We start from the raw sequence: 25,009 nt of genomic DNA, 5'->3' as shown, positions 1-25,009 counted from the left end.
CATAGCTATTGCATACAGAGAGAGAGAAAAAAATGGGAAGAAGAAGTGGGAAAATTTGTAGGTCTTTCTTAACTTTACATTTTTTTAATTGGGTCATATATGCAGGGCCCTTTCTTAATTTTCTCATGCCCATTCTTAATTTTGCACTATTTTTAATTTAAATTATTAATTCTTGGAGTTACATTTTTTAATTTAAATTATTAATTTGCGTGTTTTTAATGCATATTAATATCAAATAATAATTTCAATTATTTTTGTTTAATTTTTATTTTGAATTATGAATTTATGAATTTAATTATGATAATTATATATATATTTCAAATGAATAATGTAAGTTAAACGTTTTGACTTGAATGAAGGTGTACACTGTAGAGATTGTGGCTTAAGACTAGAATTGAGAAGAATGATAATGTGGCCAAAAATTATGTAAATGTGTTAATTTCATCATTTGTAGTGATCTAACTAATCTAAGTAAATTGTGTAATGTCAAATGTGTACTACACATTACGATCATTGTACTATATGTAACATGTTAGAAAATGCCAGGTTGAATCTGTACTCAATTTTTAACTAAAATCCATTTGTAAATGACGGAGGAATAACATAAATTATTATGTTGCATAAAGGATACACTAAAGGCTACCTGAAAAAATCAATTATTATGTCCACCGATAAAACTCTAATTTATTTTGGCTTTTATAATATTGATTTAATCATTATATTACATGCATTTCGACTTTTAGAAATTTGATTTGACTATATAGGCCATTGAAAATTTCGAGCTCGTCAGAATTTTTTTTATTAGGACGTTTTAAGTTGCATTTAATTCGTTCTGTACAATCTCTTAATATTCATGTCCAAAAGTTTCTATTTTCAGATTTTTAAATTGAAAATATATTTTCTCTTTTAATACTAACATGTCGGAATTGGAAAATGAGTTTTGTATAATTTTATAAGTTATCGATAGTTAATTCCGCCAAACCAATTCTTTGCCGAATAATTCTTAGTGAATCTTATTCAATCTTGAACAATTTTATGTGGCAAATTAAATCTTGATCAATATGGCTTTGGTAAATAGTTTGATCCTTCAAACCAACTCAATCACGTACAATCTTAAAAGCATCTAATTCAATATCAGATAATATTAACTGAACCAATTCAATTTTGAGCAATATGGCTTTGTGAATAAAACAATCTAATTACTCCCTCCGTCCACAAATAGGAGTCTCGTTTTTCCATTTTTCACTTTTATCATAAATAATAATAGGGCCCCACCTTTCACTAACTAATTCTAATCACATTTCATTTAAAACTAATATATATAAGTGGGATCCATATTCCACTAACTTTTTTCCACTCACTTTTCTAAACAATTCTTAAAATTCGTGCCGCCAATAAATGAGACTCCTAAGAGCATCATTAACCCCGGCCCGGTTTCAGGCCTCAAGTCCCCTCCACGTCATCATTCCCCCAAATTTGAGTCTCAGGCCATAACTGCTCTAACCCTGCAGGCTACAACCCGGGCCGCAACCAATAAATGACACTATTCACAACTTCAACCTATTTGACTCGTAAATGCAATACGTTGAACAATTCAAACCAGGAAAGTAAATTGTTCATTCGAAAAAAGAAATTACAAATCTTAGAAAAAAAAATACAAATCCTAGAAAAAAATTTAAAAGTCCTAAAAAAAATTACAAATCCTAGAAAAACTACTTCTCCATTTGGGCGCGAAGATAGGCGATCATCTCATTATGCAATTCGAGATCGAACGACGACATTATCGAGGTATCCCTCGATGTCAACTCCGTCAGCTGGCTCATCCGCCAGGTAATACTCATCTCCGACATAGAGTCGGCGATCTTGTCCAGAGACTGATTGGCCGGCGGTGGCGGCATAGCGAAGTAGCTCGCAGTTGCCTTCCCCTTCGCTTTCCTCTTTGCCGTCTTTGTTCCCATCGGATGGCTTTGAGCACTAGGGGATGAGAGGAAGACGTCGTCGTCTGTCACGTTGAGGTTGATCGCCGGACCTCCTTCGCTCGAAGAGTAGTTTCCGGCGGCGGAAACTTTGGTTCTCTTCGGTGCCCCACTTGTCGTCCGCTCGGCACCACCGGTGTACTTCGGGCTCTTCTCGACAATCTTCCAAACGTCGAAGTACTTGAAGTGCTTCTTCCCGTCAGCGAAGAACTCCTCCTTGGCCTTCTCCACGAGGTCCATCTCGTTGTGCCCGCTCGGCCACATCCGGACCACGTTAGTCCACTTGCTCATCTCCTTCTGGACCCGACCCCAATGCTTGCGCAGCTTCACGTAGCTACGCTCGAACGACCCTTTAGGACGCCCAACGTTGTACTTCTCAGCAATCCGCTCCCAGAACACCTTGCCGCTCAGCTGGTTGCCGGTGATAGGATCCTCGACGACGTCGACGTAGTTCTTGGCCAGCCACAATGTCTCTTGCGGACTATACTTCTTCGGGCCCTCATCATCCGCAACCTTGCCCTTGCCCCGCCCTTCAGCGGGCTCCATATCAATGATCTCGTACTCATCAGTGCTTACTGGTGATGTTATGTCGATGTTGCTACCCACTCCCGGACTAGGCGTCGGTTGCGATGGGGGTGATGCTGGCACGTACCAATTGTTGGCATTGACGAACTCGTTCATCTGACGTTCATCCCTATTAAACCAATCCATTGCAGCTGAAAATATGTGAATACTAGAGCATTGAAATCAGTAATGTACGTAAGAATGGTGCACAATAGTTCCGTATTTATAGACACAAAATCGAAAAAAAAATAAAAAAATTTGGGGACTTGCGGCCCAGCCCGGAGAGCATGCAACGCCGGGCCGGGACGCGCGAATTGCGGCCCATGCACGTCGAACGCAGGCCAGGCCGGACCCCGAGACCGGCCTGGCCTGAAAACCGTCTCCTCCAACGCGCGACACGGGCCGGGACTCGCGATTTGCGGCCCGGCCTGTAGCGTTTAGGATGCTCTAATGTCGGACGGAGGGAGTACAACACAAATAAAAGGGCAAATTGCCAACAAACAAGAAGTTTGGTTAATTTTGGTAGTACATCCCCCAATGTTAAAATTCTTGGCAAAAAAATCATGAAGTTTAGTTTTGTTGTCAATTAATATTGTTCATATTAATGTCGTTTTCTTATAAATATATAACATTATTTAATTCATTTGATTGTCAATTTTAAAGACAATTTCACTGAAAAAAAATCGATAAGAAAATAGAAATTATTTCTCAACTCATAATTTTTTTTAGAAGATTTCTAAAATTGAGGGACAAACTAAAAATACTACTCCTCGGTCCCAAATAGGTAGAGTCACTTTTTTTTACACTCATTTTGGAAAAATTATAAAGAATAGTTAAAATGGATATATATAATAAAGTACAAACGAGAATAACATAGATAAGATTTTTTTTATATAATTCTCACTTTTATTTTATTATATTTATATTTTAACTATTTATTATGATTTTTTTAAAACGTGTGAAAAAAAAAATTCAACTTGATTGGTGCGGATGGAGTACTCGAAATAAAGAAGAGTACAGTAGTACAAATTGTACAATATAAAACCAATAAAATAAACTACCATAGAATCCAAAGCTACCTAGAAAAAAGGAATAAATAATTCCAATCCTTTTTTCCAAACAAAAAAAACCAACCCAATCCCCACCAACTACACGAAATCAAACTCCCTTTCAAACGCTGCAAATTCCCCAAAAAAACAACAAAATTCCTCCTCCATCTGCAACGATGATGCACATGACCTTCTACTGGGGCCGAAGCGTCACCATCCTCTTCGATTCATGGCAGACCAATTCCTGGCCGGGCTACTTCCTCTCTCTCTTCGCCCTCTTCCTCTTCGGCGCCTTCTACCAGTACATGGAGGAGCGCCGCCTCCGATTGAAGCTCCTCTCCGTCGCCAAACCCCCTCCTTACTCCGCCGCCGAGGCTCCTCTCCTCAACAAGCTCGGCGGCCTCCGCTGGGGGCCCTACCAGATCGCCGGAGCGGTCCTTTTCGGAGTCAATTCCGCGATTGGGTACTTCCTGATGCTGGCGGTGATGTCGTTCAACGCCGGCGTGCTCATCGCGGTGGTGGTCGGGCTCGCCGCCGGATACCTGGCGTTCCGCGGCGGCGATGAGGATGTGGTGGTGGTTGACAACCCCTGCGCCTGCGCTTGATTTGGATTGAGGTGTGTTGGTATTGGAATCGATTGAGATCGGATCGGATCGGATCGGCTCTGATTGATTTGGTCTTTTTTTGGATTTCTTTTGTATTTTGGGATAGGGTTTCGAGTTTGTATCCTTTAATTTATTGCTAAGTGTTTCTTAATTCGAAAAAAACTGAATTTAGTTTGGATCTGTGTAATCATGGAGTAATTCGTATGGGGAAATTGTGTATGATTTATAAGTTTGATATTGTTGGACAAAATGTATTTTAACTATGGGCTTCACACTATATTATTTTCGGATTCGGATAAATTGCGCGATTATTCAAGATTAACTTGTCTATTGTCCAAAAAATCAATTGATCCCAAACTATTCGAGATTGATCTTGTGCGGTGTATGAATACTACATCGCGATTTCTTAACCTCAGCTATCCTGGTTAAGTATTAGTCTCTATCGTTATGTTCGAAATTAAATTAATTCAAAATTATTCGAGATCAATCTGGTCTGAGAATGAACCACAATGTCCTCTATAGATTAAGCAATATGCTCTATCTATCCATCTTCTTAAAATGGACTACATGGAATTCAATCTTATTTGATATGTACATCAATCTTATTTTTAAATTATACTATTCTCTTTGTCCCAACTAAGTTGAGTCGTATTTCTCTTTGAAATGTCCCAACTAAGTTTCATTTCGTTTCTTAATAATAAAACAAAACATCCAATAAATCTTACTTTATTTCACCATCTACTTTACTCTCTCTTTATCTTTCCTACTCATTCCTTTCTCCTACTTTTTAAGCCAATTTATTAATCTCCATGCCTAAAAAATTTGTCTCAATTTAGCTGGGATGGAGGGAGTCCTATATTTTATCTTGAATAATTTAAGTAAAATCAAATTATCAACTTTTATAAAAGAAAATTCAGTGTAAATTTTACAATTGCCGAAATCTTGACGTCGCTCTCTAGGTTTCAGGGCCTAAAAGATAGATGTATGATATTTTCTAATACAAAGTCAACAGTTATTAAATTAAATACTTTTATTGATCATACATATTTTTTTTATTAATTACTAAATGGTACTCTATATTTCGTTGAGTAGAAGTTTCATTTTGCTATTTTGGTCAGTCCACAATAGAGTTGGTGAATTTGAAAACTCTAGTTCGATGGGAAAAAGCAACGCCTACAATGGTGGGAGGAGCCTCTTCACGGTGACGCTGTTGTTCGAGCTTTAGAGCATGCCCATCGGTGCTCTTGCGCAGGACGGCGTCCGTGCGGTCGGCAAAAGCAGACCCCTGCTCGCCACTGTGCTCTTGCCAACGGCACGGCCCAGCTCGATACATAGAGCACGTCCGTGCCAACGGTAAGAGCACAAGCAGCCGACGTGGCATATCCTGGTTGGCCGTTGGTTTATCATTTTTTATTATTAATTTTTTTGAAAAATTTGAAAAATTCGGATTTAATAAAAAAAAATTTCCCACTTCCTAATAAAATATAACCATATTTTCCACACTTTTAATTTATTTTTTCACTATTTTTATCCAAAATTCAAACTTTCATCTATAAATACTCTTATTTCAAACACAAAAAATGACGCTATACCAAACAACTCTCTCAATCTCAATTTTTAAGATTTTTTTTAATTTTTAGGATTTTAATTATGTAACTTTTAATTTTTTTAGTAATTTGTAGTAGTATTTCGCTTATTATTAATGCATTTAATATTGTGGAAATGTTTTTAGTAATTGAAGTATTTAAATTAAATAATAGAATGGTGGGACCGTTGAGCAAGCTCTTGCGAAAGAGCATGAATGTGAGTGTTGTGCTCTTGCCAAAAAATATAGAGTTAAAAATTACTAATAAAAATGAGTTCGGACTCACATCCATGCTCTTTAATAAGAGCATGGATGAGGATGCTCCCAGCGACACGGAGGCTTCACGTTGATCATAGGTTAGTTTGACTTTGATTAGCCACAAGTAGTAACATATGCATTTATTTGTGATGTGAAAAACTGATGGTGGAAGTTGTGGTTATATAAAAAAAAAGTGGACGTTTAATGAGGTAAGATTTACTACTAAAATGTTAAAAAAGTTGCATTAACAATTTGTACCAATAAAATATAGTGAAGCTAGTTGCATTGAGACGAATAAATATGTTCCGACAGCTCATATTTTCATTTTCCTTTTCAGTGACGTTTCTTTTTGGCATTCTAAAATACGTACCTTTCTGAATAAATTACTAGCAACCAACCCAATTGAATCCTAATTAACCCACCCCCTATCTTTCCCATCAATTCTAATTTTATGCCAACTAAATCCATGTTATTGCATTCAAGTCCACACACACACAAATATCATACACCATCTCATCTTGTGATTGTAAAATTATAGATTTTGGATTCGTAATCTGATTCCTTTGGTTTATAGTTGATCTATTGGTGATAAGTGATAAATAATTGCTTTGAAAAATTAAGTACAATTGAGTATTATAAATGTTGTTTGGTTGGATACATAAAACCCAATATTTATAATTTCATGACACTTTTGTAGAATTAATCTCGAATAATCCCGATCTAATTCAATTTCAAAAAAAAACTTCCAAGACTTACGGTGGTCAAAAATAATTTTTTTGATATGGTAGAAATTAGGATATATAGTATCCGGACTTTAGGCTAACAGCACAGTTGGCAACGGAGGGGCAAATCTTGCTGCAATGAGCCTGGGTTCGAATCCCACTGCTGTCGCGTAGTTTCTTCCATCTCTCAGGCACAAGTGTGAGGCCTTGGGAGATGGGCTTCTGGCAGCCAGTGGGTTAATGCCTCCCCTTAACGGGCTACTGTGTACCCTGATTAAACCCCCTCACATGATGTCGGGCCGGAGTGTGGGGGCTGCCAAGGCGACGGAATCGCCTTTTGCTGTAATTAAATTGATCACATATTAAGCAATTTGCAATAAATTATGCAGCTGTGACCTATTTATGGTTGAGAAGGAAAGTGGTTAAAATATTAATGTCTGTCAATTTATGGAACTCACTCTCTTTTTCTCGTGACATCGAATTCTATAACTACTAGAAAATTTTCCAAAGACACAGCAATTATTAGTACTATTTGTTACTGATTCACTATATACAAAAATTCCTCAGCTCAAATCCCATTTTTCTTCAAATTTTCCGGCATCAATGGTGACCTCTTGTTTCAGCGTCATCTCTCTCGTCGGCGGCTTCCTCCGCCGTTCCATCACGGCGGCGGGCCTTTCCTCTCAGACGGCCGACATCGACGGCGACACCACCATCCACTACTGGGGCCCGCCCGCCCCCACCGCCAAGCCGAAGCTCGTCCTGGTCCATGGCTTCGGCCCAGCTAGCATCTGGCAGTGGCGGCACCAGGCCGCCTTCTTCGCCAAAGAATACGACCTCTACATCCCCGACCTCGTATTCTTTGGCGAATCCTACACCCGGTCCCCTGCCCGCTCCGAGGTTTTTCAAGCCACCTGTCTTGTCAGACTGATGGAAAACCTCGGAGTCACTAGGTAAAAAAAAGGTCAATTTTTTATTAAAAAAAGTCAATAATAAGTAAATAATCTAGTAGATGCTACATTTGATTATTATGATAATATTATTAAGTGTTATGGATTTTATAGGTACTCGGTTGTGGGGACCAGCTACGGCGGGTTCGTGGCGTACCAGATGGCGGAGATGTGGCCGGAGAGGGTGGAGAAGGTCGTGATCGCGAGCTCCGCTGTGAACATGCGGCGGAGCGACAATGGGCGGCTGTTGAAGCAAGCGGGCGTGGACAAAATCGAGGATCTGTTGCTTCCGGTCACAGCCGGTCAGCTGCGGTCGTCGATCCGATTCGTCGTCTCCCGGGCCCCGCCCTACGTGCCCGACTTCGTCCTCAATGATTATATTGATGTAAGTCTACCTTTTAATACGACATCTTATATTGCATTTCGATGTTATGTGTCATATGTTTATTCAATTTACCTCTGTTTATTCAATTTTAAGGTAAATTGAATAGAATTAGTCACATAGTACTTTGTCATCATTTAATTTCCTAACATTAATTTGTAATCTATATTTTCAGAAATTGTATTCTGAAAACAGAAGAGAGAAGCTTGAGCTTTTGAAAGAGTTGAATATTGGTAAAAATGAGACTGTAACCTTGTCTCCCCTGTCACAGGTATTTTTTTTAATCCTTGGTATATTCTAATATACAAAATATTGAAATGGATTTACATATATTCAAATAATTTGTTTCTTAAATATCGAAAATTCAGGAAGTATTGCTTGTGTGGGGAGAAAATGACCATATATTTCTGCTGGAGAGAGGAGAGGAACTCAAGAAGTATGTATTCATTCAATATTCATTGTCACATTTATTTTATGATCACATGAAATATTTAAGGCCATATTTTTATAATGTGATTATTAATATTGCAGGTTGCTTGGAGAGAAGGCCAAATTACAAGTCATAAAAAAAGGATCACACATTCCTCAGCTGGAACACCCAACCCAATTCAACAATATTGTCAAGAATTTCTTACATGGGTTGTCATAGATCTTCCAAAAGTTATATAGTAGTACTCCATCCGTTCCTTAGCTGAGTCATTTTTCTATTTCGAGTAGTTCCTTCATAGTTGAATCATTTCCATATATAGTAACTTTTTTCTCCTTCTTACTTTACTCTCTTACTTTATTCACTTTATACTTTATTCTCTCCTACCTTTTCCTTTCTCTTACTTTTTATTTATTTATTTAACAAACCCAACATTCATTTCTAAAACTCCGTGCCGAAAAGTTTCGCCTCAACTATGAAGAAACGAAGAGAGTAGTACTTAGGTTATTAGTTTGAGAATGAAATAAAATTGCGGTTTTCCATATTAGATGAGATTGAGTCTTACGAAAGTTGTTTATTTGAATAAATAAAGTTAAATTTCCGAACAATACAATGTACGATTAGTTTTAACTCATCGGTCATAATTTATTAATCTCAGGTAGTCTCTTATTAGTTCAATCTTGGGGCACTCTTAGGACTAAGTCTTCTCCTTTTGTCCATGAAGGAGCATTTGATAATTTCATAGTACTAATAAAACTCAAAAGTAATTCTATAGATTATTAAACCCAAAGAATTGACATATTTATCATTTCCTCCAATTAAATAAGTACTACTGCTACAATACTAGCACAAGTTGCAAGGGGAGACAATATTAATTAATTCCACCGGCATAAATACATCTTATTTTTATATAAACAATATTTAATGAAATTTGTAAAAAACAACTTGCTACATTGCTTTCTAGAATCATATGTCAGTTTATAAAAAATCTTAATGTTTCAAACTAAATTGTTTGACTACAACATAATTATATTATATGTCCATAATTTAGTACTCCTTTTTTTGATGGAAAGTACTCATAATGGTCACCTCCTGTGTCAAAATCGAGGATCTGTTCCTGCCCGTCACGGCCGGGTCAGCTACGGTCTTCCCTCCGATTCGTCGTCTCCCGGCCTTCGCCTACATTCCCGACTTCGTGCTCAATGATTATATTGACGTAAGTCAGTCTTCTAGTATGACATTTTATATTGCATTTCGATGTATCGTGTCATATTTTTATCGAAATATAAGATAAAATTAAAAAAAATTAAAGTGGAATGTGACAAACTAAAAGAAGATTTATGATTACAAGGATTAAGTCTCGAAATGAAATTTGTAACTAAAACATTAGCCAAAGAGTTTTTAACTTTAATTTATTATCGGTATTTCCAAAAATTGTATTCTAAAAATAGGAAACAGAAGCTGGAGCTTTTGAAAGAGTTTAACAATGGAAAAAATGAGACTGTAACCTTACCTCCCCTTTCACAGGTATGTGACAAATTATTGAATTGGATTTACATATGTTCAAATAATTTTGTTGACTAATTTCTTGAACGATATGTATTTTTAAAAAATTACTCCTATTATCTAAAAATGACCCAGATTTTTTTGCTGGAGAGAGGAGAGGAACTCAAGAGGTATGTATTCATTCAATATTTCATTGTTACATTTATTTTATTTCCACATGAAATCATTAATGCCATGTTTTTATAAAATGTGATTATTAATAAATAGATTAATGCAGGTTGCATGGACAGAAGGCCAAATTACAAGTCATAAAAAAGATCACATATTCTTCAGCTAGAACAGCCAGGCCAATTCAACAATATTGTATGGAATTTCTTACTTGGGTTGTAATAGATTTGACATCAAGGTAGTTGTTTATGTAAAGTATGAATAAAATTCTCTCATTATAAAATATAATTGTGGTGTTTGACTTGATGGATTGGATAAGATTGCGTCTTCTTACTAACATCGTTTATTTCGGTAGATAGAGTTCAATAGTTAATCTCGGGATAATATCATGTATGATTAGTCTTAGCTTTTCCACGTGACAAAATTAATCTCGAATAATCTCAGGTCAATTCAATTTAAGACACTCTGGGATGACAAGTCTACCCCTATTAAGCAATCAAGATGAGTTGAGCATTTGACCAAATGAGAGTTTAACCTTATCACCCCTTTCACATGTAGTACTTCATAAACACTTTTATTACTATTCCCTCCGTCCCGGACTACTCGCACATTTTCTTTTCGGCACGGAGATTAAGGAATGGGTGTATAGCAAAGTCAACAATTGAGGCTGTAGGTGAAATTTTTTACTAAAAATGGAAAGAGTGCAAATAACTTGGGACGCCGAGAAAGGAAATAAGTGCAAGTAGTCCGGGACGGAGGGAGTACTATTTATGAAGAACTAGTCGTTCGAGTACTATATTCTACTATAGTCATAATTATATTGCCATTTGATATTCTATAGTAGTATTACATAATGGTAACTACGTTTCTTGTTACCAAAATTAGATAACCATTATAGTAACAAAAGTCTTATTTGGACTACTTCGTTAAGATTTTAGATTTAGCTAGTAATTAGGAATTAACTTTGACATCCCATTCCATTAAAATGAAGCACAATATTTCTTATTGAATTGCTTCACATTTACATTGATCCAAATATTTCCTTATTTTGTTATTTTTTCATCTTCACCAACTTCTTGAATTGATATGTAGGTTTGTTCGGAAATTAAGAGATTCGAACCGATTCTAACTCACAAAGAGAGATTTATCTAAAGCAGAAACTTAGAGACTCGAACCAATTCTAATTTGAAAAAAAAGAGTTTACTCTAACTCAAAACAATAGTACAATTTTTCATTAGCAAATATTGAAACTACTAAAATATTCCTTACCCCACCTATCAATAATCGTATGCATAAAGTTATTGCATTTACAATAATATTAACTGCAATTACAAAAATAGTAATTAAATGAAACTGATCGTTATGTTATTCGAATCCTAATGTTGCATTCATTAAATAAGAAAATTCATCCATCATAAATTTTAATGATCCAAGGTAAAAAAAAATTTCTCAGTTTGGTGGTCAAAATGAAGGTTGCTGTGTGAGTAAAATAAAAATAGACGTTACTTCATCAAATTCGTTTTAGATTGCTTTCAATATAAAGCATTCTTAGCTTTTGCAACACAAATTCTAACGAAATAAAGTTTCCGTGACATAATAATTGCATCCGCTTGAATGCGACACAATTCATAGAATTTTGATTTATATTTCATCACATCATAGTATGGTTTCTTACTATTCTTTCATTGTAATTAAATTAGCACCGTGCTATTTACGATATGTAACAATGCAATTCGCCAATTCCTATACGCTACATACCTATGTATTTTTATATTGATGAGTCATTCAAAGAAAATTTTTATCGTTCAACAATTAAATTCCTAAAATCTGATCAATTTTTGGTCAATTGTACAAATTTTAAAAATAGTTAATTATACACAATTCTAATAATTTTTTCATTTATTCAATAACGAAAAGAGTACTACCCTGGATTTGTTGTCCGAAAATCGATCGAACTTGATGATTTTTTTGGCAATTTGTATTTTTTTTCCTGATCCAAATCCATATCCCGATTTAGGTGGACTCGATGGTCGCGTTACGAATTACGATAGACCAGATCCGAGACAATTGGTTTCACATACGATACTAATTTTATCACTAGACCAACACACGACTTAGATCACAATTTGGATATCCTAATCGGTCAAAAAGTTGACTGATAGTTTGACTGGTCAAAAAGCTTAAAACCGCCTGATCTATCAGATGGATTGAGCCTATCACCAAACCCTTCTTCACCTCCACCCCTCTTTCCACCGCCGATCGCCGCCGCGGCCACCTCCATTTCCGCCGTGCCGCTGCTACAAGCTCTGGTATCCGCTCTATCCTCCGCCAGATCCGCGTCGCCGTTTGACAGCTTCACCATTTGAACTAGGAGCTGAATCAAACACTGGATCCACTCGCCGACGCATATCGAGCTGCAGATGAGCTGATATTTAATTTCCACCGCCGACGTCATTCCTTTCGGTGCAATTGGTGAGGAATGGAGCTGCGTGGAGGTTTGGACGGTGGAATTGGTGACTGAGCTGGTTTACGGATTGAGGTCATATGGTGTTTGTGTTGTGTACGTTAATAGATAGTATGGGGTCACTCTGCAGTAGACATCGGCACAGTCCAGCTGATCCTGAGGAAAATGAGCAGGTTAATGGAGCTTTTATAACTTTCAAATTTGTTGAATTACAGTGCGATTTGGTATATGTTTATTTGTGGATTGTTTGTATTTTGGTGTTGATGTTTTATGCCGTTTGGATTGTCAGACTGCAGAAATTGAAAGGCGAATTGAGCAAGAAACAAAGGCTGAGAAGCATATTCAGAAGCTTCTGTTACTTGGTATCGATGCATGGAAAACTCTAACTTGGGTTTCTTCTTGTATGTTCGATTTCTAATCTGCATTTATTGACATTTACTGATTTTTCCTAAAGGCGCTGGAGATTCTGGAAAGTCCACTATTTTCAAGCAGGTATGATGATCGTTTCTATATCAAGGTCAGATTTAATGCATAATGTCTGTTTTTATATGTAGCTCACTCATAAAGGTAATTGTCCAAATGCATTGCAGATAAAACTTCTGTTTCAGAGCGGGTTCGATGAGGCTGAGCTGAAAGGCTACACTCCAGTCATCCATGCCAATGTTTATCACACAATAAAAGTATGAATATATGAACGGGTGTGTTGGTTGTTACCCTTTGGTTCATATTGCAGTTGATTGATAGGATGTGTAAATTTTTGAAATAACGTTGTTGCATCGTATGTGTTGAAGTTGCACGAGAAAATCATGCTTAGTTTTGTATTGTTTCTGGCAGATATTATATGATGGTTCGAAGGAATTATCTCAAAGCTCAGAAGATTCCTCAAAGTTCATTGTATCTGATGAAAATAAGGTCTGCTTGTTTGTTTCATGACAACCCTGGTTTAAAGTACTTGATTTTCATTGTCTTAGAAACCAGATAAAGATTGAACAACTCTGAAGATGTTTGTTGCAAATTTTCTTTCAGGAAATTGGAGAGAAATTTTCAGAAATTGGTGGTAGGTTGAATTATCCACCTCTAACCAAGGAGATAGCACGTGAAATTGGAACTCTGTGGAGAGATAGTGCCATACAGGTTGGTCGTGCTTGTTGTATATGGTTTGAAGTAGTCCTCAACTGAATATGCGCTCTGGGTTTCATTTTATCCTTTTAGATTTACTTATTCATGTGTACTACCCTCGTTGGCAGGAAACATACGTCCGTGGTAATGAACTTCAACTTCCAGATTGCGCTCAATTTTTTATGGAAAATTTACAAAGACTGTCTGATACAGACTATGTTCCTACTAAGGTATCCATGAACATTAGGCTGGCATGCTTATTATTCCCATCTCTCCCTTATATAACTATGTGAGTAGGTTGTCTGATCTACTGGAAATCATCTCACTGTTCTTTTCGAAGTGTTCTAAAAGTTTTCCTAGTAAATATTAGTACTCCCTATGTACTTTATGTTCAATTGTTTTTTCCAATCATGTACTTTAAAAAAAATATGTTTTATGTATGTCGTGATGTAGGAAGATGTTCTTTATGCCAGGGTTCGGACAACCGGTGTTGTAGAAATCCAGTTCAGGTGATTTCTGCCATCCTTCTCTCCATGTACAAAAACTTATATTGTAGTAATATGTTTGTTCCTTCATGCTTTATTATCACCAACTTAACACGTCTTCTTTTTCTTGGTTGAAACTTGAAAGTTGAAACACACTTTCAATGGTTCTTAAGCTACTAGTTTCTTAGTGAACCCCATTTGAATTGATAATGTCATAAATGAAAATGACATCTGACACAAGACACAACCAGAGCCACAGCCACACAATTTGTTTCGGAAGATTCAATTTAGAGGCACATCTAATCTTATCAACTAACTAAACCATGTCATTTTTCTGGAAATACTTTGAAGCTTTCATTTTTTCCGTAGTTAGAAATTCTGAAGATAATTTCTTAATCCCAAATAGTTATATGGTACTTAAAAGAGAAAGAAAAAGGAACCAAGCAATTTGTCTGTCTTCTCTCTAACAATTGATATGTTTGCAGCTCAGTTGGAGAAAACAAGAAAAGTGGAGAAGTATATCGTCTCTTTGATGTGGGAGGCCAGAAAAATGAAAGAAGAAAATGGATTCATTTATTTGAGGGCGTCTCAGCTGTGATATTCTGTGCTGCTATAAGCGAGTAAGACTATATTACTCTCTTTTACCAAGAAAATAAAATAAAATTCTCTCTCACTACTCGCTTTACTGCTGTTTTGGTATCACATGATTTCATCAGGACACATTTCTTCAATTGCCTCTAAATTCATCTTCTGATGTTATGCCATTGATTTTACTCTTACAAAATAGACATCGTACGATAGTATGTTAATTTTGTAGTTTTACAGGTACGATCAAACTCTCTTCGAGGATGATAACAAAAACCGAATGATGGAGACAAAAAAACTCTTTGAGTGGATCATGAAGCAACCGTGCTTTGAGGTTGGATCTGATGTTACAAGACTGCCCGTTATTGTTATGTCCATGAAGCGTCTGATGATCACTTACTAATATTTGCCACTTCCATGCAGAAAACTTCATTTCTGCTATTTCTGAACAAATTTGATTTATTTGAAAAGAAGGTCCTCAAAGTAAGTATGCAAGACTTTGAAGGTCTTATGCATCGGACGACTTCCATGAGATTTGTGTCGTAATGTTCTTTTACACAGGTTCCGTTGAATGCTTGCGAGTGGTTCAAGGATTACCAGCCAGTTTCAACTGGGAAACAAGAAATCGAGCATGCATATGAGTAAGCACTCTCATGCCTTTTTTTTTAGTTTTCTCCATAATTTTCCCTAACAATGTTCTTCTTATGCAGGTTTGTGAAGAAAAAATTCGAGGAGCTGTATTTCCAAAGCACGTCACCTGATCGCGTTGACCGGGTCTTCAAGATCTACAGAACAACCGCCTTAGACCAGAAGCTTGTAAAAAAGACTTTCAAGCTGGTAGACGAGACCTTGAGAAGGCGAAATCTATTCGAAGCAGGACTTTTGTGATGCAAGCTAAACTTCACAAAATCGAAGAATCAATGCCTTAAGGAGTTTCGGGGTTTCAACTTCAGGCTGCTCCGCTGCTTCTTTTATCCCCAGGTCACATAATTCGAATCTTTCGAATGTGGTTATATTATCTGTGATTTAGTTCATTTCATTTCCTCGCTTACAGACCTTCCCATTTTTATTTTATTATATTTTTTTTCACTACAACGATTGACAAAGCACCATTTGTTTGTTCTTTGTTATTCATCATCTGTAAATGAGGTGATCTGGCTGTAAATCACATTGATTTTACACTTTATGATATGTATATTTCTTTGATATTACAGTGTTTTGTTTCTGGTGCAATTTACTGATAAATAAGGGGACTATTATTGATTTGAAATATTTTTTTTACACATCAATTATTTGCTACTCGAACATAAAGGCGAGAGGCAACATGTGGTGATGTATAAATTCGGTACAACGTCACGTTTGAATCTTATCTACACCCCAATTCGGTTGTTTTCCTAAACATGTAAAAACACATGTAAGAGCATCCCCATCCGTGCTCTTGCCAAAGAGCACGGATGTGGGCCCGGATCCACTTTTATTACTTTTTTACTCCCCGCTCTTAGGCAATAGCACAACACCCATATCCAAGCTCTTCCGCAATGACATGCTCAAGGGTCCCACCATTCTATTATTCAATTTAAATAAAAACATTTTCACAATATTAAAATGCATTAAAAATACCCGGAATACTATTACAAATTGCAAAAAAATTAAAAATTGCATAATTAAAATCCTAAAATTTAAAATTACATAATTAAATTCATAAAATTAAAAAAACTCATTACTCGTGGCCGAATTTCGCCCATATGTGTTTGATTAGGTCTTCTTGTAGCTCAGTGTGGATTCGGGTATCGCGCATTGTGTTTCTTGTTTCGATCCTCTCGCCTAGCGTCGTATGCACATCTCGGCGTGGGGGAGACTTCGCGGTTGAGCTTCCGGCTTCATCCTCGTCGTAAAAGTTAGCCGCCCTCGGTCCTTCGTCGGCTATAATCATGTTGTGCAAGATAATACATGCGTACATGATATCGGTGATATTCTTAACGTACCACAGCCGAGACTGGGCCTTCACAATGTTGAATTGGCCTTGAAGGACCCCAAAAGCTCTTTCGACGTCTTTCCGAGCAGACTCTTGACGCTGCGCATAAAGAACCCGTCTCAGGTCTTGCGGATTGCTGAACGTCTTCACGAAAGTCGACCACCTTGGGTAGATACCATTGGCGAGATAGTAACCCATGTGATATGCATTTCCGTTGACGGTGAAGTCGATCGCCGGTGCTACACCATTCAAAACATCATTGAAGAGTGGTGAAGAATATAGCACGTTCAAGTCGTTGTTGGATCCGACAATACAAATATGCATGCCAAATTCATAGGCGGTAGTCGGCGACCGCTTCAAAGATAAGTGTTGGGCCGCCGCCTTTGTGGCAGCTTAAGTGTTGCCCCCTCCAAGCAGTCGGACAATTCTTCCACTTTCAATGCATGCAGTCAATGCTGCCAAGCATACCGGGAAAACCGTGGACTGTTTCGTGAAGACGAAGCAACCGTTGACAATCATCGGTGGTGGGTGCCCGAAGGAATTCCTCACCGAAAGCAGAACGTCGTCGCAAAAATTTTTAAGGCATAGGATTCTAGTTGACTCACTGACATGCAAATACTCGTCGAAGAGGTCAGCTGTTTGCCCAGTAGCAAGTTGTCGGATGACACAAGTACATTTCTGCAACGCCGAGAGACTTTGCCGACCGGTTGTGTCTCTACTTGATTGAAAGTATTCCACACGGGCGGACAATGTATTGGCAATACGCATAAACAACCGTTTTGACATGCGAAAACGGCGCCGAAAATAATCTTCCGAAAACTGCAGCTGGTCGGAAAAATAGTCGGCAACGAGCCTTTCGTTGTCTCCCTCCCGGTCACGAGGGATGTAGCGGCGAATTGATCTAGTTGGTCGAGGATGAGGGGCGGGGGTAGTGGCGGCGACATAGGCTTCATAGACGACATGATATTGTTCATGGTATTCTTGTTCTTCGCGCTCCGCTTCAGCCATGATATAGGTGAAATCCATTTGAGAGGGTTTGAGTGAGAGATGAAGATGCAGATGAGTTATATGAAAAATATAAATGAGAGATGAATGTGAGATGATTTGATGTGAAAAATGGATGATGAATGTGTGTATTTATAGCTGATTTTGGGAATAAAAAATTAAAAAAAAAATCAGAAAAACTTTAATAAAACGACCATATTTTTGGGAATCTGAATTTTTTTTATTTTTGTTATTATTTTTTATTTTTTTTAAAAAAATTGAATTTCCAACGGATAATCCGTTGGCCTATAGAAACGCGCCATGTAGCCTGCTCAGCGGCACGGACGTGCTCGATGCATCGAGCAGTGCCGTGCCAGCGGCGGGAGTGCTGCAGCGGCGACAGCAGTGCAGCGCCAGCGGCACGGTCGCCGTCCGTCCCAGCGAGCACAAAAGGGCAAATTGTATGGAAAATCAGAAGTTTTGGTCAAAATCATGTCTGTCTCATGACTTTTAAAACTAGTAAAAAAACAATGAAGTTTGGATTTATTCGCAACTATCCCATGATAAAATATTTGGTCGCTAATGAGTGATTTATACATTTTTTCAACCAAACGATGTTTTCTCTATGAATAGATAATATCGTTTAAGTAATCAATATATGAGTTTCCGTGTTTTTATATGAATACAAATTAGTTGGCGTTGGCGTTGGCGTGGGTTTATGAATGAATTCCCGCGTATAAAGAGCAGACAAGTCAACATAGTTAGGAATTTTGTTAATGGACGCCAAGTTGGAAATTTGGACGGTTTAGACCAAAAATTATAGCGTGTTGTGATTAGTTCATCTGTTCACATGAGATAGCTGGCAATTAAAAGGTGCTCAAACATTTAGGTATTAATCGTCCAAATCATAAATTTATGATTTAAATTAATATGAATAAAAATAGGAAACGAGGAATCTAAGTAAGAATCCAAGTGACGTGGAGGTGGCTAAGGGGGAAGCATGAATGAATGTGAACGATAAGATCGGCCGGAAACAGAGAGAGAGCCCAGAAAAGTACACGATTGAGACACAATGCAATTAGTAAAAAAAATAAATCTTTTTATTAAATAGAAATCTGGGTGAGACCCATTTTTGCCGAAAGGGGTATTTCAAAAGGAGAGCATTAAGTCTCGACTTCCCTCTGTTTCTTGGCGAGATCAAACAAGAGCCCTGATCGAGTTTTCAAGCTCATTGCTGTAAAAAACTGTTCTTCATCTTCCCTTTTTGAGCTTACTTTTTAGGCCACTTTCCAGGTTTCATAATGTTCCTCTCTTTCTTCTTTCTTCTTTTTCGATTGATTTGTTCAATGTGGTTTTGGTATTTTGGTGATGATGTGTTGTTGATGCCTGTTTGCTGTTCTTCTTGATTCATGGTTGTGATTCTGATTGAGTTTTGATGAATTTAGTATTTGAAGAATTACATGTCATAACAGATCAATATCTAAGCTATCATGTTTGATTTTTTGTTGCATGATTAGGTGTTTATTGGATTTTTCTTGTTCATGTTTCTTTGCCTTGTATTTTTCATAGAGTATTTCATATTTTCTTTCATTTCACTATTTCACCTTATTGATGTTACAATCTTGGAAATTCTTGAAGATTGCTCTTTGCCTCTTTAGAATTTTTTGCCAGTTAATACTATATGTTGACCTTTTCTTTTTCGTGTTTGATTGCTTTGTACTAGTATTTTTCATAGTATTTTGAATTTTCTTGCATTTCACCTTATTGATGTCATAATCTTGGAAATTCTTGAAGATTACTCTTTGCCCTCTTTAGATTTTGCTAATTTATTTGGGAAAAAAGCAGTTAACTTCTTGAAGATTACTCTTTGCCTTCTTCAAACATTGGCTTTTTTCTTGCAATTGAGACTGCAAACTTGTCATTGATCTTTGAAATTACCATGATTTGCTGATTGTTAGTATAACTTATGCAAGTTTTGTTGTCACTTTTAGGCCAAGAGCTTGCAGTTGGTAATCAATACATTTGTCGTTCGATAAATTGGAACTAATTGGTTGTTTTTCGCCGAATCAGACGGGAATTTAGGTGGAATTTTCCCTATCGATCCCATTCTGCCTCCTAACTTGGGGGCTCATTGGATCTCTCACATTACATTGCTGGTTGACAACTCGAGACATCTTTTGGTTCCTGGGAGCATGGCCCTCCAAGAAGCTTTCAGCTGTATGTCGAAATTCGCTGGGGCTCTAGTGATATGGTGCGCCCGTGGCCCCAATGTCAACGTGAAAAGCAAGTTGAGATATAGCAGGATATCTGCAATCCCGGTAGCGGTTAATAAGATATCGAGCTTTGCTTTGAAGCAACTGTCGAAAGAGGCTCAATGGCTTCAAACGTTTCCCATGCTTTCGTTGGGGGCTGCATTGTTGCCACCATTGGCTAATGTGTAAGCTCGACTTGCTGAGTTTTAAATGCTTTTTCCAATGTTCAAGAAACCGTAAAGGTATCTGTTTTCTTGTAGCTCAACAAATGTCTTTGCTATTCCGTTGGAGACTGGCTCTACGGAGCAGAAACATTGTGAGATTGAAAGTCGAGGATGTGGACCCTGCAGTGATCTTTATTTACAGAGTCTGGCTTGGGCTAAGACGACCGAGGCCAGAACTGGTGTGGAGTTTCCATCGATACTGGACAATAGTATATCGGGGGAAAGTAATTCCGGTTTCACACCTGAGGTAGAAAGAAGCCTAATAGCCTTTTACTTTTACTAAAAAATCCTTGAATGCTGCAAACTGCAAAGTAGTACTATGAAATTGTTCATTAACTTTTTCTCGGGTTACTTCCAAACATCAGATCCTCGTAGGAACTGGATCGAGAACTATGACTATTATACGAATCAAATCTCTCAAAGTCTATGCATTTGGTTTCTGTAAGTCATTGACCAACCGTTCGTTCCTTTGAAGTTAATTAAGTTGATTTATTTAATACAGTATGTTTTTTCGACAGATGTTCATCCATTTGATGTCTGTGAGAAATTGGGTCCGAAGTATGCTTGCATCCCGGGGCACGAGTTGAAGAAGAGCCAAGATTTTTACCAGGATCTTCTGAGGTTCGTTAGAACCGTTTCTCACATTTTTACCATTAAATACTTGGTTCTTGGTATGTCTCCATGGTATTTTCTCCTAGTTAAGTTGACATCATTATGAGTGTAGACGGTTTGCTTCCAATATGTGTCGTTTTTAACATGTTTGATGGATGTGGCTGCAGGTCAGATATCAACATGACAGTTAGGGTTGTGGTCAGTTGCAACGGGATCAAAATCAACACCGTGAGAGAGTGAGTTAACTGCTGTTGTGATAAATGAAATATAACGAGACGCATAAACTAAGACGTTAGTGCAGAAAATAATTGTTCAATGCTTCTGATTCAATTCCAAATTCTCTTGTAGTGTTTTTGAGAAGTCTCTCCGAGCCAGATTATCACAGGTAAAGGTCTTTTCCAACGTTGCTCGGTCACAATGCTGATTTTCGTACACTTGAATGAACGAGTGTTTTCGTCTTCATTAGGCCAATCCGGAAGCTGATTTTAGCTGCCTACAAGAATTTGGTTCCATATTCACGCAGAATATTCCTTTACGCGTGGGCACAACCATCAATTTCAGGAGAACAGCTGACAGCCACCTCATCACAGAAGGTGACGAGCACTGGTCGTTTCTTGATTCTTCGTTTATTCAATGTGTGAGATTAGTAGCTATTGACAACGTGATGTTTCCTTTTGCAGTTGAAGGGAATACCATAGGAGCAGTGCAGAGCAATGATCTTTGCAGTAAGTGTGCTTGAACGATAACATCTAACTCGTTGTCTAACACGAACCATCTATGCATGATAAGACGAAGAAGTTTCATTTCGCTTCTTTATGTATCCAGGGGCCTTTTTTGACATGTACCTCGGACAAATCCCTGTTTGTGAGCAAACGAAAGAAGAAATCGGGAAAAATGTAGCGAGTCTCATCAGGATGTGCTGAGGTAGGGCAACGAAGCCTAAATACTTGCATCTAGATTCAGAAACAACGAGCTCAATGGAGCTGTCGCTTATACCGTCTGCTAGGTATATATGCGCTGCTATCCAACTCATTAGTCATGTGCTTATATCGAACGAACCCTATATACCGTAGAATATATACCGGGGCTCTTAGGGGCGAAAAATATCGAAATTTTCGTGTAATACCCGAAAATTTGTGGAATTTTATTCTTTTAATTAAGGATGAAATTCTTTTCTATGTTTTTGTGTTTAAAATTTGGTGTGGAAAATATTTTGTGTTTATTTGATTGTTGTGGATGTGGTATTTTCTACCTAGGCAAATTAAATGTAATTAAATAATTAATTAAGCCATGTTTTTAAAAATCCTAATTAAAATTAAATCTCTCTCTCTCTCTCTCTCTCTCGGTTTCTCACCCCCTCCCCACTAATTTCTCAACCTCCCCCACTCCCTCTTAACCGATACATCTTTCCCTTTCCAATCTCTCCCCACATCGTTTTCTCTCCTTTCTCTCTTGCAATTGCTCTCAACACCGGTAAGCTCCCTCTCTCCTTCTCCCTCTCGGTTCTCATCTTTTTCATTCACTCCCTCTCATCATCGTCTTGAATTCCTCAAGGTGATACCCTCCTTCGTCGTGAATCGGAGTCGGAAAAGGAAGTAAAGCTTTTGCGTTTCGTTTGAACCATCCGGGGAAGGTAACCCCTAACCCTTGTTTAATTCGAAAACTCATGCATATAGGACGTTTTTGGATGGGTTAGATGTTGAGTAGGATTTGTGGCTATGTACTTGTGTTGAACATGTTTTCGGTGATAACTGACAGTGGGTTCCGACCCCTTTTTGACTGAGCAAACGACCTCCTTTTGGTACGAATTTTTAACTGTATAAACTTTGGTGTGTCTTCTGTGTGGTGTGTAATTTTCAGCTTCATTGGATGTCGTATGATTTTATTATGATTTTTGCAAGTAAACTGCGCAGTTCTGCGTGTGGTGTGTTCTGGGTGATGTTTTCATGTGCAATGGTTGGGTTTCTGAGTGTTATGTTTTTGTGTTGAATGTGGGTGTGTTTGGCCAAGAGATGGCTCGGAGGAATCAGTGTTTGGTTCGAGAGTTTTCGTGTGTGTTGGCCGAGAGTTGTTGGGTTCAGCCTAGGGCAGGCTGGTGGGGAGTTTTGAAGGGATGATCCCAGGTGTTTGGGTGTGTTTTGGGACGTAGAATGCGTGGTGGGAATGTCGTATAGGGTTTGAGAATCGGAAGTTGAAGGAAAGTGAGTGTACACGGAACCAGCGGCCGAGGTGCCGAACAGATGGCCGAGGTGCCGAACAGACGGCCGAGGTGCCGAGCATAAGATGCCGAGGTGCCGAGCAGGCGGCCGAGACGGTCGGTCGAGGTGCCGAGCCGGACGGCCGAGATGGTCGGCCGAGGTGCCGAACAGGCGGCCGAGACGGTCGGCCGAGGTGCCGAGCCGGACGGCCGAGATGGTCGGCCGAGGTGCCGAGCTGTGCCGAGACAGGTGCCGAGCTGAGCCGAGACAGGTGCCGAGCTGTGCCGAGACAGGTGCCGAGCTGTGCCGAGATAGGTGCCGAGCTATGCCGAGACAAGTGCCGAGCTGTGCCGAGACAGGTGCCGAGCTGTGCCGAGACAGGCGGCCGAGGTGCCGAGCCAGGCGGCCGAGACGGTCGGCCGAGGTGCCGAGCCAGGCGGCCGAGACGGTCGGCCGAGGTGCCGAGCCAGGCGGCCGAGGTGCCGAGCCAGGCGGCCGAGATGGTCGGCCGAGGTGCCGAGCCAGTCGGCCGAGACGGTCGGCCGAGGTGCCGAGCCAGGCGGCCGAGACACCGAGCCAGGCCGAGACGCCGATCCTTTTTCCGAGCTTTTTCCGAACCTTTTCCGAGCCAAGTGAGCCGTTGCACAGTAAGGGTATGCCAGGACTTGGAGTGCTGTGTTCGTGTGTCGTGTGCGCGTTTTGGGTACGTCGTTTGCGTGCGGGGTGTGTTTCGAACGTGTGACTTTGTGTGTTTGTTTTGTAATATGTTGTTAAGTGTATGTACGTGTAACGTGCTAGATGTTGAAGTCGTCCACGTAGGAATCATGCATTGTCGTTTAAAGTCTCGTCTCTTCTGACTCTAATCATGATATTATTTATCTTTCAAAAGGGTGATCTTTTTCGAGGAAAGTGTGGTTGAAGGGAACTGTTTTAAAAGCTAAGCAATCGAGGTGGGCTTTTCTACCCTACTTTTATGTGGGTTATCTTTAAATACGGACTTTGTTCCGGAAATGTTTATGGAGGTGAACTGTTTGTCTTGCCAATTATTTTGTTTTGAAACCTATCTGAAGTGGTTTACCACATATGTTTAATCGAATTCGGGTCTGTTGGGCTGCGAACCCTCAGGCTAGTGTACACGAGACTGGGTGCCATCTGAGAGCAAGTTGGCCGGTCTAGATGACCTGGGGTGTGGCCACGCCCCTTGTCATGGTTTGGATCAGATAGTGTATGATTGAGGGAATAAGGGTGGCAATATCGGAAAATGACTGCGCAGTCGAATTTATGAAATGTATTTTGTGTACTTGGGTTATTTTCATTATACTCAAAACCCCAATGTTACACTGTTATGGCATGACAAACTATGTTTTTGGCGTGTGTCCACTGAGTGCATAAGTACTCAGCCCTGCATGTTGTTTTCTTAATGTGCAGGTTGAGCGACGATGGGGATGACGGATGTTGAGCAGTTAAAGCCAAAGTGTGTTTTTATCTTTTGGATGGTGTCGTGTCGTCATACCCGGCATCATCTGTCTTTGGGTCTTTTCCGCTGCTTGTAAACCGTCACGATGTTTTCATTTAAAACTCTGAATACTTTAACTCAAGAATGTCGTCACAGTACTTTGTTTTGAATTGAATTTCCTTTTATTAAATGTTTTGGGTCAAATATTCTTGTTACCCCCCCCTTTCTTCCCCGCTTCTTTATCCCCCCCTAGTCGCGGTCCACCGTACTTCCTATCCTTAGGAAATGCGGGCGTGACAGAGTGGTATCAGAGCCAGGTTTTCTCTTTCTGCTCTGGACCCAAAAAAAAAAAATCTTTTTCTGACTGGGGTAAGTTTTCAAAAGTGTCATTGGCTCAACATCCGACTCATCGCACTCAACCAGAAATGAGGTAATGAAAATTTCGAAATTTTGGAAAGTATAT

At 38.8% G+C, this 25,009-nt stretch overlaps 5 protein-coding genes across 8 annotated transcripts; all 5 read left to right on the top strand.

Moving 5' to 3' along the window:
- The first annotated feature begins 3,610 nt into the window (after positions 1 to 3,610).
- Positions 3,611 to 4,454, top strand: LOC121783331 (copper transporter 5.1-like). The gene has a single exon (XM_042181375.1). The coding sequence runs from the start codon at positions 3,766 to 3,768 to the stop codon at positions 4,192 to 4,194; it is 429 nt and encodes a 142-aa protein (XP_042037309.1). The 5' UTR covers positions 3,611 to 3,765; the 3' UTR covers positions 4,195 to 4,454.
- Positions 4,455 to 7,205: 2,751 nt separating this feature from the next.
- Positions 7,206 to 8,860, top strand: LOC121783439 (2-hydroxymuconate semialdehyde hydrolase). The gene is made up of 5 exons (XM_042181509.1): positions 7,206 to 7,712; positions 7,824 to 8,094; positions 8,267 to 8,362; positions 8,460 to 8,527; positions 8,623 to 8,860. The coding sequence occupies exons 1-5, from the start codon at positions 7,363 to 7,365 to the stop codon at positions 8,738 to 8,740; spliced, it is 903 nt and encodes a 300-aa protein (XP_042037443.1). The 5' UTR covers positions 7,206 to 7,362; the 3' UTR covers positions 8,741 to 8,860.
- A 43-nt stretch (positions 8,861 to 8,903) lies between these two features.
- On the top strand, positions 8,904 to 10,493 carry LOC121783438. 2 transcript variants are annotated; one of them, XM_042181508.1, is made up of 4 exons: positions 8,904 to 9,734; positions 9,970 to 10,045; positions 10,160 to 10,194; positions 10,302 to 10,493. In XM_042181508.1, the coding sequence occupies exons 1-4, from the start codon at positions 9,721 to 9,723 to the stop codon at positions 10,432 to 10,434; spliced, it is 258 nt and encodes an 85-aa protein (XP_042037442.1). In that variant the 5' UTR covers positions 8,904 to 9,720; the 3' UTR covers positions 10,435 to 10,493. The 2 variants fall into 2 exon arrangements, with proteins under 2 accessions (XP_042037442.1, XP_042037441.1); XM_042181507.1 differs by having other exon boundaries at positions 8,904 to 10,045.
- A 1,896-nt stretch (positions 10,494 to 12,389) lies between these two features.
- LOC121785001 (guanine nucleotide-binding protein alpha-1 subunit-like) lies at positions 12,390 to 16,051 on the top strand. Its single transcript, XM_042183322.1, has 13 exons — positions 12,390 to 12,829; positions 12,946 to 13,018; positions 13,111 to 13,148; positions 13,247 to 13,336; positions 13,491 to 13,568; positions 13,683 to 13,790; positions 13,904 to 14,005; positions 14,229 to 14,284; positions 14,746 to 14,880; positions 15,086 to 15,179; positions 15,269 to 15,328; positions 15,407 to 15,486; positions 15,556 to 16,051. The coding sequence occupies exons 1-13, from the start codon at positions 12,737 to 12,739 to the stop codon at positions 15,731 to 15,733; spliced, it is 1,185 nt and encodes a 394-aa protein (XP_042039256.1). The 5' UTR covers positions 12,390 to 12,736; the 3' UTR covers positions 15,734 to 16,051.
- A 2,692-nt stretch (positions 16,052 to 18,743) lies between these two features.
- LOC121785372 (fatty-acid-binding protein 2-like) lies at positions 18,744 to 22,101 on the top strand. Of its 3 annotated transcripts, none has more exons than XM_042183770.1 (10): positions 18,744 to 19,097; positions 19,879 to 20,241; positions 20,317 to 20,527; positions 20,646 to 20,721; positions 20,799 to 20,901; positions 21,060 to 21,128; positions 21,241 to 21,277; positions 21,359 to 21,485; positions 21,573 to 21,617; positions 21,718 to 22,101. In XM_042183770.1, the coding sequence occupies exons 2-10, from the start codon at positions 19,997 to 19,999 to the stop codon at positions 21,813 to 21,815; spliced, it is 1,011 nt and encodes a 336-aa protein (XP_042039704.1). In that variant the 5' UTR covers positions 18,744 to 19,097; positions 19,879 to 19,996; the 3' UTR covers positions 21,816 to 22,101. The 3 variants fall into 3 exon arrangements, with proteins under 3 accessions (XP_042039704.1, XP_042039707.1, XP_042039706.1); XM_042183773.1 differs by having other exon boundaries at positions 19,875 to 20,241; XM_042183772.1 differs by having other exon boundaries at positions 19,796 to 20,241.
- Positions 22,102 to 25,009: the final 2,908 nt, after the last annotated feature.

The sequence above is a fragment of the Salvia splendens genome, chromosome 21 (genome assembly GCF_004379255.2).
Source record: "Salvia splendens isolate huo1 chromosome 21, SspV2, whole genome shotgun sequence".
NCBI classification, from domain to species: Eukaryota; Viridiplantae; Streptophyta; class Magnoliopsida; order Lamiales; family Lamiaceae; genus Salvia; species Salvia splendens.
Note: the sequence above shows the minus strand (reverse complement) of the source record. Positions and strands in the feature narration are given on the sequence as shown.

What these genes read in the sequence shown, in the direction of transcription:
- LOC121783331 (XM_042181375.1), top strand. Translation starts at nt 3,766, where the DNA reads ATGATGCACATGACCTTCTACTGGGGCCGAAGCGTCACCATCCTCTTC.
- LOC121783439 (XM_042181509.1), top strand. Translation starts at nt 7,363, where the DNA reads ATGGTGACCTCTTGTTTCAGCGTCATCTCTCTCGTCGGCGGCTTCCTC. An exon ending in GAAAACCTCGGAGTCACTAG is followed by an intron (nt 7,713 to 7,823) that starts GTAAAAAAAAGG and finishes TGGATTTTATAG; the next exon opens with GTACTCGGTTGTGGGGACCA. An exon ending in AGAGGAGAGGAACTCAAGAA is followed by an intron (nt 8,528 to 8,622) that starts GTATGTATTCAT and finishes TTAATATTGCAG; the next exon opens with GTTGCTTGGAGAGAAGGCCA.
- LOC121783438 (XM_042181507.1), top strand. Translation starts at nt 9,884, where the DNA reads ATGAAATTTGTAACTAAAACATTAGCCAAAGAGTTTTTAACTTTAATT. An exon ending in CCTTACCTCCCCTTTCACAG is followed by an intron (nt 10,046 to 10,159) that starts GTATGTGACAAA and finishes AAAATGACCCAG; the next exon opens with ATTTTTTTGCTGGAGAGAGG. An exon ending in AGAGGAGAGGAACTCAAGAG is followed by an intron (nt 10,195 to 10,301) that starts GTATGTATTCAT and finishes AGATTAATGCAG; the next exon opens with GTTGCATGGACAGAAGGCCA.
- LOC121785001 (XM_042183322.1), top strand. Translation starts at nt 12,737, where the DNA reads ATGGTGTTTGTGTTGTGTACGTTAATAGATAGTATGGGGTCACTCTGC. An exon ending in ATCCTGAGGAAAATGAGCAG is followed by an intron (nt 12,830 to 12,945) that starts GTTAATGGAGCT and finishes TTGGATTGTCAG; the next exon opens with ACTGCAGAAATTGAAAGGCG. An exon ending in ATGTTTATCACACAATAAAA is followed by an intron (nt 13,337 to 13,490) that starts GTATGAATATAT and finishes TGTTTCTGGCAG; the next exon opens with ATATTATATGATGGTTCGAA.
- LOC121785372 (XM_042183770.1), top strand. Translation starts at nt 19,997, where the DNA reads ATGGCCCTCCAAGAAGCTTTCAGCTGTATGTCGAAATTCGCTGGGGCT. An exon ending in AAAATCAACACCGTGAGAGA is followed by an intron (nt 21,129 to 21,240) that starts GTGAGTTAACTG and finishes ATTCTCTTGTAG; the next exon opens with TGTTTTTGAGAAGTCTCTCC. An exon ending in TCCGAGCCAGATTATCACAG is followed by an intron (nt 21,278 to 21,358) that starts GTAAAGGTCTTT and finishes CGTCTTCATTAG; the next exon opens with GCCAATCCGGAAGCTGATTT.